The sequence below is a fragment of the Mauremys mutica genome, chromosome 4 (assembly GCF_020497125.1).
Source record: "Mauremys mutica isolate MM-2020 ecotype Southern chromosome 4, ASM2049712v1, whole genome shotgun sequence".
NCBI classification, from domain to species: domain Eukaryota; kingdom Metazoa; phylum Chordata; order Testudines; family Geoemydidae; genus Mauremys; species Mauremys mutica.
Window position 1 is genome coordinate 160482702 of NC_059075.1, and position 14119 is coordinate 160496820.

The 14119-nt window shown below is 43.9% G+C and overlaps 1 protein-coding gene across 1 annotated transcript; it reads right to left on the reverse strand.

Annotated features, from left to right (window-relative positions):
• Positions 1–4407: 4407 nt before the first annotated feature.
• LOC123369973 (olfactory receptor-like protein OLF1) lies at positions 4408–5343 on the reverse strand. Its single transcript, XM_045016099.1, has one exon. The coding sequence runs from the start codon at positions 5341–5343 to the stop codon at positions 4408–4410; it is 936 nt and encodes a 311-aa protein (XP_044872034.1).
• Between the last annotated feature and the right edge of the window lie 8776 nt (positions 5344–14119).

A 14119-nucleotide genomic window follows, 5' to 3' on the forward strand; every position in this document is an offset into this window, starting at 1 on the left:
TCCCTGAACACCAGTAGAAGCAACCAACAGCCAGCAATCTTTGTATTCAGAAACTCCCAAGTCTGTCGCTCCAGGTCTCTACCCAGGAAACACTATGCCCCTACTTCCTCTAGGAACTCATAACTCTTCCTCCTGGCTTCTGTGCCTCCTGTGACCCAAAGGTGCCTGGGGCAGTCCTCAGTGAAAATGCCAAGGTCAGGGCAGACTCCAAAAAGTAGGATATTCCCCAAACTGGTGGTTAACACTGAAGATCTCTGCATTATCTCCACAGATCCTGCTACAAAATGTCTCCGAGCATGCCAGTTTCGTTCTGATTATTCTTTTATTAATTGTATTTATTTCCTATAATTTATAGTCCATGAAACAGAATGTGACGTTGCACCCCATAATGCTTTATAGAAGTATGCTTATAACTGTAAATATGACATAACTGGAATATGGTTTATGCTAGATAGGCCATGTAACGTTGTCTCTGCAAAGGTTACAATCTACTGGATTATAAGTAATCCTATTTGTATGCATGTATAATTTTTTTACTCCAAGTTATGAATATTGGCTATGTACTTGTTTGAATTTAAGTAGCCTCAGTGAAGCATTTGGTCAGCTTCTTGAGAAAAGACTGTTCTCAGTAACTGCCCAATCAAGAAACGCTTAAGCTAACAATGAAATTTTAGTATCAGAGGGGTAGCTGTGTTAGTCTGGATCTGTAAAAGCAGCAAAAAGTCCTGTGGCACCTTATAGACTAACAGATGTTTTGGAGCATGAGCTTTCGTGGGTGAATACCCACTTCGTCAGATGCAAGAAGAAGAAGTGGGTATTCACCCACGAAAGCTCATGCTCCCAAAGGTCAGTTAGTCTATAAGGTGCCACAGGACTCTTTGCTGCTTTTAATGAAATTTTAGAGATGCCAATCCACATCTGAGCTTTCCTGGGAATGTGGCATTGGCCTGCAAGGAACTGACTCATGCACGGACATATGACTTGCTCATGTGACTCGAAAACTTCATCTTGGAGATGGATTCTGCAGAGGAGAGGGGAAGGGGTTCCCACCCACAAATGAACGTCTTTTTAAGCCTCTCGGAGACCCCTCCATTTTGTCTTCAGCTGGCAAAAAAGATAGCCTCTCCACCCAAGGAGATGCCTGAAAGAAACTGGAACAAAGGACAGTAACTACTTGTGTGTGAGTGATTGATGGACCCAGATTAGAAAGAAGTCTAGTCTGTAACAAAGGCTTATTGAAACATCTCTGAGGGTGAGAGTTACATGCATTTAGTTTTTACTGTATTAGGCTTAGACTTGCATGTTTTGTTTTATTTTGTATGACAAATTACTTTGCTCTCTTTGTTATTGCTTTGAACCACTGGAATAGATGACCTCTCAAGGTCCCCTCCAGTCCTACAATTCTATGATATGACAAGGAGCCCTGCACTGGGAGGAGAGGGGGATGACAGCCTGAGCAGTGGGAAGGGCGAGGGACATGCACCTGCCTACACTTGACATTCAGCAGCACTGTACCCCGCACCACATACACACATTTAGTGCCCACTACCACCAAACACACACACACACAGTGCCCACTGCACACCAAAACCACACACACAGAGTGCCCACTACACTACGGCACTGCTGCACACCAGAGCTGAGTCAATGTAATGGCTTTAGTATAGACATTCCCGGAATGGATGGGGGAGTTTTCCCACTTCCTCTTAAAAACTATTTTTCTCTCCTTTTCCAGTCACTTTTCTCCCTCCCTTGGTAAAGCTCTTTCCTTCTTCTGAGAGGTAAATATGTTCAGAAAAGTTGAAATTTCTCCTCTCAGGATAATTCCTACCTTCCCCTTCCATGAATGGCTCTCTGTCATTTCAATTAAAGGCTGAAGTGCTCTGAAACTGACTTGTTTGCTCATGTCTTGGTGATACCTCTTTGTTTTTCCTCCCTTCACTTATCATGAGTTGAGGACGGTAGCAGTACCTGCTCAGAACCCTAAAATCAGCCTTAAAGTTCAATCTTTCCCTCTTTTTTAACCATGCCAATGTTACCCTTAACACCTCTGGAGCTGCCTCCTGGGATAACTTTGAGATTTGATTCCCAGCACAAGAGGTGTGCACTGCACATGCAATTATTGTTGTGACCGTGTCTTTCCTTGTTGAAATGGAACACAGAGGCCCAGAGCATCAGTTGGTCTGGATCGCTGTCTCTCCCGTGAGGTCTTTTTAATATGATGCAAATCTGAGGTGAATGTATTCCACTTTATTTGTTGGTCACCTCTCCAAATGTCTCTTTAAGTAATTTCCCAGCGTTGGGACACATAAGTATCTTGAAATGGATGAATTTCTTCTGGATTCATAATTTACTGTAAAAAAACAATGTCATTGGGGTTGACCTGAAACTATTCACAAATGTGTTACAAAGTCTCCTAATAGCCTTGTCTCAAAACAATGTGTGTGGGGGAGGAGGATTTAGGTGCCGGTTGTGAAGCAGCCACCAGTAGGAGGTGGTGATGCTCCCTCTCTTTGTAATTTTTAGCTCGGTACTTAGGGTGTTCTCCTGTGAGGTGTGAGATCCAGGTTCAATTCCCCCTTCTGTCCAGTGCTGGGTAAAGATGTGCACTTGGGTTTCCTGTATTTACAGGGAGCAGCCACTGAGCGATGTGCTATTCCAGTCTGGGTTGCTCTCAGTCTCTCCTTTCAAAGTTGTTCTACGGTGGATGACTAATTATATAACCCTTGGAACAGAGACATGAAATTGAGCATGTGGGTGCTCCAGACCACTTGTCTATAGAGTCATTCTCTCTTTCTGGCCCTGTGATTCTTCCTGTGTTTTATCTACAATGCAACAACTTCAACAGGACAGACTGAGGGCAAATCTACACTACTGGTTAAATCGAGACTACTGCGATAGATGAAATGGTGCTGATTGGGCAGGTCTGGGGAAGACATGCTAAGTCGATGGGTGGGTACTCCACCTCCCTCAGATGCTATATTCCATCATGGATCTTTCTCAGGGCTGGGCTACACTAACACTGTCGACTGATGTATGTTACACTACTTCAGTTATGTAACTCTCCCGGTGACATAGCACGGTGTGGCACCGCTGTAAGTCAGACTAACTTGGTCAACTTGAAGTAGCGTAACTGAGATCAATTTACAATGGTAGCATAGACCAGTCCTGAGAACGATGCAGGACAGAATAGAGCCCAGTCACCAGGGTACTGCCTGGCAAAGTGGGAGATCCACTTTCAAATAGCTTCTCCCTCATCAGACAGAGGGGGGGATTGACCTGGATCTTCCACCTGGATCTCCCACCTGGATCACTTGTTTAAAGTCTACAAGAGAAGCAGCACCATTACTGTCTCTTCCATTCCCATCCATTTTTGTCAGTGTCTTTGCTTTTACATTAAAAAGTACCCAGGAAGGAAAAGAAATGTTCCATTTCTGGTCATGCTAAATATTTCCTTCGATCCCACAGGCAAATTTTGTCAATGTTTTCCAGTTTGCCAAACATTTAGGGAATTTTCAGATTTGGTTCAGGTTGAACTGAATTTGTTTTTCAATTTTTATAACCACCCATGAACTAAAAAATCAGCTATTGGCCCAGCTCTATCCATTTCTCACTCACAGTAACCTGAGCTGTACAATTCCCAGAATTCCTATTCTTCAGAGACCATAATACTTTCCAGCCAAATAAAGAGTAAGACCTCGTAGCTATAAACATCCAGTGTCTGATATGACTTTTTCTTTCTGTTTAATTTATATGGCAGACAAAACTCATCCTCTCCATATTATTTTGTATTCAGTTCAGTGCAGATTCTCACAAAGGATGCACAGACACCATGTTCTCTTTTGGAAATGTTACCCTTGTTCTTATGAGTTTTGTCGCTCCCTTAACTTAAAAGAAAGGCCATTGTGATGGAAATCACCTTTCTCCTCCACGTGCATGGATACAAACCAGGCGACAATCTCAACAACAACCCCAGAGTGGACAAAAAAGGCTGCAGGGGATCAGGAGGGTGTGCAAAAAGCCCTTTGGTTCAGCCAAAGAAATTACGCACTTCATACTTGCAACTGCATAATGAAACCAAACCCACGACAAATCAGAGGGAGATAGATTTGATGCACCCCTCTACTTTCCCAATACAAATAGCTCTGTGTTTCTGAAGCACATCACAAATATTCACACATATGAAACAGGCGCTTACTGGAATTTTCCTGGAATAATCCCTAATAAAGCCCTGATCTTAGTTGAGGCCCGCAGACCTTGTTGGAATACAAACAAATTAATAATAATAACAATACAATAATGAACAATACTACCATGGGCTCTGCAAAATTACATTGCAATGGGCTGGAAATTGAATTCACCTGTTCCCACTCCCCATCACTAAACCAGTAAAGAGTTTAAACAGATTCAGGAATTGGTTAGGAGTTTATTCATTGCTCTTCTTAGGGCGTCCTTCACCTCCGTGTTCCTCAGGCTGTAGATGAGGGGGTTCAACATGGGGATCACCAGCGTGTAAAACACTGAGGCTACTTTGTCTGTGTTCATGGAATAGGTGGAGGGGGGACGTAAATACATGAAGAGTTGGGTGCCATAAAACAGAGTCACTGCGTTCAAGTGGAAAGAACAGGTGGAGAAGGCTTTGTGTCGGCCCTCAGTAGAGCGGATCTGCAGGATGGTGGAGATGATATAGACATAGGAGAGGAGGACAGTCACAAAACTGATTGCTATAATGCAGCACCCGAAAACAAACATCACAATCTCGTTGTTGCGGGTGTCAGAACAGGAGAGTGGCAACAGTGGGGGGACGTCACAGAAGAAATGATTGATGATGTTGGAGCTGCAGAATGACAGCCGAAATATAAAACACTGAATCATTGAATCTACCAACCCCACAGCATATGCCCCAGTCACCAGCCGTTTACAAAGCTGCCTGGACATGGTGACCGTATAGAGCAGCGGGTTACAGATGGCCACATAACGGTCATACGCCATCACTGCCAGCAAGAGGCACTCAACATCTGAAAAAATGATAGAGAGACACATTTGCGCAGAGCAGGCAGTGTAAGAAATGCTTTTCCTTTCAGCTAAGAAATTCAGCAGCATCTTAGGGCAAATTAACGAGGAAAAGCAGAGGTCACAGAAAGACAAATTACTGAGGAAAAAGTACATGGGGGTGTGGAGTCGGGGATCAATTATGATTAACAAGATCATCCCCCCATTCCCCACCAGGGTGACACCATAAATCAGTAGGAACACCCCAAAGAGGGGGACCTGCAGCTCCGGACGATCTGTCAGTCCTGAGAGAATGAACTCAGTCACCTCCGAGTGATTTCCCTTTTCCATCTCCTCTGAACAGAGATCAGAAAGCTACAGAGATGAGGGCAGGTGGATGGTGTGAAAAACCTGTCCTTTCTCTGTAATGAAGTAGATGAAGATAAATGGAGATCAGTTTCTTAATGGACATCAGCATCCACTCAGGAAACGGCTTAGTCCATAGAACCAGATGTTCACAGCTGGTCATTCCAGTTGTTCGATAACATACACACTACATAAATACAATGACACACAGGTTAATCATGCCGTACAGGAAAACACTCCCATGCACTAATCTGAGTGGCAAGCAGTGACCTGTGACTCTACTGTAAGAGAATCAGGGTGAAAATCATCTCCGTCTGAAGAGGTTATTCCTTAGCTAAAGAAGGGGTGAGAGTAAAGGAGTGTCAATCTTTCTACCCTCTTTGGGCAAAGGGAGATCTGTGGTTTGGCATGTCAGTTTGGGGTAAAGATGCTTACTCTGCTAATTAAACTCTTGGGCATTTAGCCTGTATGAAAACCCAGAGACACAATGGAAAGCACTGGCTTCGGTGACCATGTAATTGCCTATTTTTTCCAACCAAGGAGGTCGCTCCTTTAGCTGAAGAGGTAGGAGTTGAGACTCAGGCTTTCAGTGCTAGAGATCTTGAATTCAATACCTGCTGATCCCCATGGTGTCCGTGTGTGTGTGTGACTGTAATTCAGGACAATCGCACGTACCTGCTGAGAAGAGAGAGAGAGATGTATTGGTGTTTCCCCAGCGACAGAAACTGCCAGTTTGGAGCATTCGGGAAGTTTTATACTGAGATGTGTGATATGTGGGACATGATTCCTAAAGCAACTGGGAATACCTGAGCTCAGAGAGCCATAACACCTAATTAATGGGCTCAGTGAACCAGAGCCATCTTGGTGTAATTGGTGCCCTGGGGATTAATTTGACCTACTCTTTCTTACAGTGTTATAAAATGATGCAATTTCTACCAGAGTTACTGTGTACGAGGATAGGGGTATATTTCATCCTGCTGTTTTCAGTGCAAGCCGGGTACTGCATAGAGCTGATCAACAAAGGGGGGTTGTTTGTGGAGACTGAAATCTTTTTGCTCGGAAATACCACAGGGGTGCATCAGATACCACACAGCACCAATCTCTTCTATGGGCCAGGCTCCCAGGCTGGATCAAATCCCCCATGATGCATGATGGTCTCTCCTCTTGCTGAACTTCCCCGGAACATCATCAGAGTTCCGCAGCCACAGTTTAGAGACGAGGGGAGTTTGGTATTTTGATGGGAAGCTTATAATTTCCAGGTAGAAGATAATTTCATGGAAAAAATAGTTGAATGGAAAATCCAATTTCCCATGAAAAACATGTCTCATAAAAAAAATCAACAAATTTGGAATCAAAGGAACAGAAAGTTAGATACAGGTGAAATGTACTAATTGTTTGCGGCTGTAACTGATACCTTCTCAGTCTTTCCTGGTTTCAGAATCACCTTATTGTCCTGGCCCCAATACATGGAATGTAAAACCCGTAAGACATGTAAGAGTACTCCTGATTATCTAGCTATTTATAGCATCCCAATCACCATGGTATCCTATGTCCTTCCCTTGCTAGGTCACATCCCAAAGTAGGAAGGATAGGTTTACTCATTGTGCTTGATGGAGATGACGTGATGACCAGAAGAGCTCAGGAGGATACCACAGAGTGCTACTGATTTCTGCAGTTCACAGAACTATCCCTCTTGCTTGCATATTATCTGCACACAGAGCTCAGCTTCAAGATGCTAAATAAAGCTATGAGTCAAGTAGAAATAGTCATGCTCTCATCGTAAATATTAATACAATATTTTTGATTATGTACAGTAACTCTCCACCTAACGTCCTCTTGCTTAACATTGTTTCGATCTTACTTTCCTGATCCATTACAGAACCTGCTCGTTATAAGTTGTGCAATGCTCCGCTATAACGTCGTTTGGCTGCCTGCTTTGTCCACAGCTGGCAGCCCCCGTATCAGCTCCCATACACCCCCCCACAGCGCCTTCCGCTGACAGACCCCACAGATCAGAGCCTTCACCCTGCTCCCCCCATCTCGCCCACGGCAATCAGCTGTTTAGCGGTGTTTAGGAGGCAGGGGAGGGAGGGGGAGGAGCAAGGACAGGGCGTGTGGAGTAAAGGGGTAGGACGTGCAGGAGAGAAGAGGCAGGTTAAGGGTGGGGGCTTGAGGGAAGAGGTGGAATGGGCAGGCTGAGGGTTAAGCCCCCCGCCCCTGGGGCATCACAGTAGGGGAAGCTCCCGCTGCTGCTGTGCAACCTGCTTCTCCTGGCCTGCCTCATTGTCTGCAGTGCCACTGGGCTGTGCCCGTGGTGGGTTAGGCAGGGGCACCTCCCATTGCTTGCTCAGCAATGATGATTGTAGTATTAAACTGTTCCTTTAAAACTGTTTTAAAAACGTATACCTGTATTAAATTGATTTTTAAAATATTTTTTAAATGTATATAATATCTTTCGTCTGGCAAAAAGTTTTTCCCCTGGAACCTAACCACCCCTGTTTACATTAAAGCTGCATTTTTCAGGAACATAACTACAATGTTAAGTGCGGAGTTACGGTGCGTAAAGTTACAAGATTGCACAGCATCAGGTTATTAATACATGTTCCAAACTCGGGCTGGCAAACTGGTTTGTCTCAAACAAAGACATGTGTGCTCTGCTTCATTTTTTATCTAAAGAGTAACCAGAGTCATCAAGGAGGAAGGGAAACAAAGGAAGCCCAAAAAGGTCAGGAAAAAACAGCAGGGAACATCCTTCTACATAGACATTTTGTCTTCTGGTGCCAGATGAAAATGTTTCTCAAAGCGGGGAGAGGACTATAAAAAGAAGGGGCAGACATACAAAGGCACTGCTCTCTCTCTCTCTCTCTCTCTCTCTGACTCTGCCCACTGATTCACTGCATCTGAAGGGATAAAGGAAGCAGCCATTGGACTGGGAGATGGGTCCTAACCTAAGAAGTTTGGTCAGTAAGACTGCTGAAAGCATGTAGTGAGGAAACATTAGCTTTGAATTTCACCTTATTTGTTAACTTCTGTGCCTCCTTATTTGCACTCACTATCTTTGTAGTCAATAAACTTTGGGGTGTTGTTTTGTTTTGTTTTATCTAATCCAGTGTGTTCAAATAGAAGTGTCTGAGAAGCTAAGTTGCATAAATATTAGTGCTGTTAAAGAAATAATGGACAATGTAACTTGTATTATCCAGGAGGGGACTGGGCAACACAGGACGTACATTTTGGGAGGGAAATCAAAGACTGGGGTGTATGTTAGGGTCACCCTGCAGTATAACCGAGGGTGGTGAGAGCCTGAGTGTAACCCAACTATTCCTGGCCAGGCTGCAGTTACACACACGTGCTCAGGATGTGATTTGCCTGCTAGACGGTTGCTTGTGAGTGGCCCAGGTGGAAGCCACTTCAGCAAGGCTTTGCAAGGTTGCAGGCAGGTGTGACACAGCTGCTGATCTAGTCTGGGTTGGACCCTGGCATGTCACAGCCACCACCCTAGAAACTATCCCAGTAACATCAAAGGTGTGGTGCTGACAGACAGTAGTGTCCAATTGACATGGAAGGGTGAGTTCACCACAGGGATGGGCCCATGCACTGATCCATGGGTGCAGATGCACAAGGACATTGTGATCATTACCTCCCCCCAAGGAGATCCATGGCAGACCCAGTGATGACTCTTCCTTTCTTCACTATGTTAGCAGAAATTTCCCCCAGGGGTGTGCAGGCTTGGCTGGTATTATCAGTGCTCCAGGGCATGTTGGTGCCCCTTCTCCTAAGTGGTGCCAACCTGTGAGGCATTGCAGGGTTGATTGTATAAGGAGGAAAAATTGATAATACAAGTCAGCTCTATTCTTTGGTATAATCTGTGTGTGAGGGGTTACAAAGAATATACACAAAGTCCTGCTTCTCTGAACACCAGTAGAAATAACCAACAGCCAACAATCTCCTTATTCAGAACCTACCAAGTCTGTCACTCCAGGTATGTGACCAGGAAACACTATGCCCCTACTTCCTCCAGGAATCATGCTCAGAACTCCTCCTCCAGGCTTCTCTGCCTTCTGTGAACAGGAAGTGCCTGGGGAATGCCAAGGTCAGGGCAGACTCCAAAAAGTAGGATATTCTCCAAACTGGTGGTTAACAAAGATGATCTCTGCAACAACTCTGCAAATGCTACAACAAAATATCTCCAAGCATGCCAGCTCCCTCCCGATTCTTTTGTTAATTTTATTTATTTCCTATAACTTATAGTCCATGAAACAGACTGTGACGTTGCAACCCATAATGCTTTATAGAAATATGCTTATGAATGTAAATATGACATAACTAAAATATGTTTTATGCTAGATATGCCATGTAACATATCTCTGCAAAGGTTATGATCTACTGGATATATTCTTGAGAAAAGACTATTCTCTGTAAGTTCCTAATCAAGAAACACTTAAGCTAACACCAATTCACTTCTAAGCTTTCCTGGGAATTTGGCATCAGCGTTTAAGGAACCGATTCATGCATGGGCATGTGACTTGCCCATGTGACTCCAAAACTCCATCTTCGAGCTGTATTCTGCATAGGAGAAGGGAATGGAGAAAGACCCACAAGAGATAGTATATAAGTCCCTGGGGAAACTCCTCCATTTTGTCTTCAGCTAGCACAAAAGATAGCCTTTCCACCCCAAGCAGATGCCTGAAAGAAACTGGTACAAAGGAGTCTGAGTGATTGCTGGACCCATACTAGGAGGACGTCTAGTCTGTTAAAGAGGCTTATTGGATCATCTCTGAGACTGAGATTCAACTGCATATAGTTTTTACTGTATTAGTCTTAGACTTGGGTGTTTTATTTTTATTTTTTTGGTAATTCACTTTGTTCTGTCTGTTATTACTTGGAGCCACTTAAATCCTACTTTTTGTATTTAATAAAATCACTTTTTCTTATTAATTAACCCAGAGTATGTATTAATACGTGGGGGAGGGGGAAAACAGCTGTGCATATCTCTCTATCAGTGTTATAGAGGGCAAACAATTTATGAGTTTACCCTGTATAAGCTTTATACAGAGTAAAACAGATTTATTTGGGGTTTGGACCCCATTGGGAGCTGGGCATCTGAGTGTTAGAGACAGGAATACTCCTTAAGCTGTTTTCAGTGAAGCCTGCAGCTTGTGGGGGACCTTGTTCAGACCTGGGTCTGTGTTTGAAGCAGGCAAGTGTGTCTCACTCAAACAAGGTAAAGTACTTAAGACCCAAGTTGGCAGGGAAAACATTCTCAGAGGTAGTCTAGGCACATCTGGTGGCAGTCCCAAAGGGGTTTCTGTTACCCAACCCATCACACAGAGTTTAGGAATAAATTGCAAAACAAGGGGGGATGGGAGGAAGGATAGAACAAGAACCGATGGACTTCAATTTCAGCAAGGGTGGTCTAGGTTGGATAATAGGAAAAACTTCTCAACCGTGATGGTGGCTAAGCACTGGAATAACTTGTCCAGGAAGGTTGTGGAATCTCCACCACTGGAGACTTTTGAGAGCAGGTTAGACAAACACTTGTCAGGGATATTCTAGATAATACTTCGAACTGCCTTGAATGCAAGGGAGTGGAAAAGATGACCTCTTGAGGTCCCTTCCAGTCCTATGATTCTATGATCTGACAAGGAGCCCTGCACTGGGAGGAGGGGGGATGCCAGCCTGAGCAGTGGGCAGGGCAAGGGACATGCACCTGCCTACACTTGACATTCAGCTCCACTGTACCCCCCCACATGCACACACACAGTGCCCACTGCACAACAAACACACACACACAGACAGAGTGCCCACTACACACACACAGCCTGACACTGAGCTCAATCAGAATGCAGAATAATCTCTCCTGGGAAGCTGGGACAGCTGGAATATTTCCAACTAGCCTGAACAAAAAGAACTGACGAGGATTCTGCTGCCCTAGCAGGGAGATAGGACTAGTTTTCCCAATTGGTCTTTTCCATTGGCAGCTTCTCTGAAGCCTGGTTTATGCTGAAAATTAGATCAACAGAGCTCCTTCACACAGGACAGGAAAACTTTTCACACTCTGTGCGAGGCAGTTAGTTTATACTGACCCTCAGTGTAATTCTTCCATTGACTGAGCTACTGCCTCTCAGAGATGTGGATTAACTACATCGAAGGAAAAACCTTTCCATCAATTTGAAAAGCATGTACACTATGGCACTGCTGCACACCATAGCTGAGTCAATGTAATGGCCTTAGTATAGACATTCCCTGAATAGATGGGGGAGTTTTCTCCCTTCCTATTAAAGCTATTTTTCTCTCCTTTTCCAGTCACTCTTCTCCCTCCCTTGGTAAAGCTACTTCCTTCTTTTCATAGGTAAATATGTTCAGAAAAGTTGAAATTTCTCCTCTCAGGATAGTTCTTTCCTTCCCCTCCCATGAATGTCTCACTGTCTTTTCAATTAAAGGCTAAAATGCTCTGAAACTGACTTGTTTGCCCATGAATTGGTGGCACCTCCCTTCACTTATATTGAGAAGGAGGGAAGCAGTACCTGCTCAGAACCCTAAAATCAGACTCAGAGACTAATCTTTCCCTGTTTCCTAAACCACACCAACACTACCCTTGAAACCTCTGCAGCTGCTTCCTTGGGTGGCAGAGGTTAAATTTGGTTTGATGACTTTGAGGTTTGATCCCCGGAGCATCTTTGCTCCCAGGACAACGGGTGTGCACAGCGCATGCAATTAATGTTGTTGCTGTGTCTTTCCTTGTGGAAATGGAACACAGAGGACCAGAGCATCAGCTGGTTTGTATTGCGGTCTCTCCCAAGAGGTCTTTTTAATATGATACAAAAACTGAGGTGAAGGTATTACACTTTATTTTTTGGTCACCTCTCCAAATGTCACTTTGTGTCCCAATGATGGGAAATTACTTAAAGATGTCTAGAAATGGGTGAATTTCTTCTGGACTAATAATTTATTGTCAAAACTAATACCGATTGGATTGATCTGATACTATTCACAAAGTGTTACAAATACTCCTAATAGCTTTGTCCCTTTTACAGACTAGTCCCCTTCTAGTCTGGGTCCAGCAATCACTCACATCCCCTGTAATTACTGTCCTTTGTACTAGTTTCTTTCAGGTAGCCTCTCCAGCCCCAAAGGATATCTCTTGATCCAGCGGAAGACAAAATGAAGAGTCTCCAAAGTGTTTAAATAGAGTTTCTCTTGTGGGTGGACACCCCTCCCTCCCCCTGTGTAGAATCCCAACTCCAAGATGGAGTTTTGGAGTCACATGGGCAAGTCACATATCCATGCATGACTCAGTTCCTTACCAGCTAAGCCACATTCCTGGGAAAGCTCACATGTGGATTGGTGTCTCCAAGTTCACTGTTGGCTTAAATGTTTCTTGATGGGGCACTTATTGGGAATAGTATTTTCTCAGGAAGCTGACCAACTGCTTCACTCTGGCTATTTAAAATTAAACAAATAGATAACCAATATTCACAACTTTGAATACAAAAATGATACAGGCATACAAATAGGAGGAATGTATTCAGCAGATGAGAACCTTTGCAGGGATATGTTACATGGCATGTGCAGCGTAAAACATATTCCAACCATGTCATATTTACATGCATAAGCATATTTCCATAAAGCTTTATGGGGAGCAACGTCACACTGGCGTCTTACAGTGACATGTGACCATGTCACCTGATACTGGAATCCATCTTGAAGGTGGTACTTTTCCAGAGGGACTGTAACGACAGAGGTGGGTGAGAACAGACTGAACCCATGTCAGAAAAGGCATCGGACCTGAGAAGGATTTTACCTGAAGTAACAACTGGAGTGAGAAGTTAACATCTGTAACTGATTTCTGAGTGTATTAAGCTTAGCCTTGTGTGTTTTGTTTTATTTAGCTTTGTGACTTACTTTGTTCTGTCTGTTACTACTTAAAACCACTTAAATCCCACTTTTTATACTTAATAAAATCACTTTTGTTTATTTCTTAACTCAGTGTAAGTAATTGTTACCGGGGGTGGGGAGGGAGGAAAGAGTTTTGTATATCTCTCTTGCAATGATATAGAGGGTGAACATTGATCATTTTACCCTGTAGAAGCTTTATACAGAATAAAATGGACTTGTTTGAGATTTAGATCCCATTGGGAGCTAGGTGTCTGCATGCTGGAGACATGTTTCCTGCTGAGCTGGTTTCAGTCTAGATCTGTAGTTTTGGGGGCATGGTCCAGACCCTGGGTCTGTGTTGCAGCAGGTTGGCGTGTCTGGCTCAGCAAGGCAGGGTTCTGGAGGCCCAGGCTGACAGGGAAAAAAGGATCAGAGGCAATTTCAGCACATCAGGTGACAGTCCCAACAGGGGTCTCTGTGACAAACCTGTCACACTATGCACATGGATATGCCCCTGAGGGATGTGCTATTGCAATCCGGTTGCTCTCAATCTCTCCTTTCAAAGTTGTTCTACTGTGGATAACAAATTCAATAACCACTGGAACAGAGACGTGAAATTGAGCATCGCACACTCTAGGTAGGTGCCCCTAGCCACCAGTTTGTAAATTTTTCTCTTTTTCTGGACCTCTGATGCTTCCTGTGATATGTCCACTGATCTCTGTTGTGGCCTGCAGACCTTGTTGGAATACAAACAAATTAATAATAATAACAATACAATAATGAACAATACAACCACGGGCTCCATGAAATTACATTGCAACGGGCTGGGAATTGAATTCACCTGTTTCCACTCCCCATCACTAAACCAGTACAGAGTTAAATAGAT

Excerpts from the sequence above, each read along its gene's own strand:
- LOC123369973 (XM_045016099.1), bottom strand. The coding sequence starts at position 5,343 with ATGGAAAAGGGAAATCACTCGGAGGTGACTGAGTTCATTCTCTCAGGA.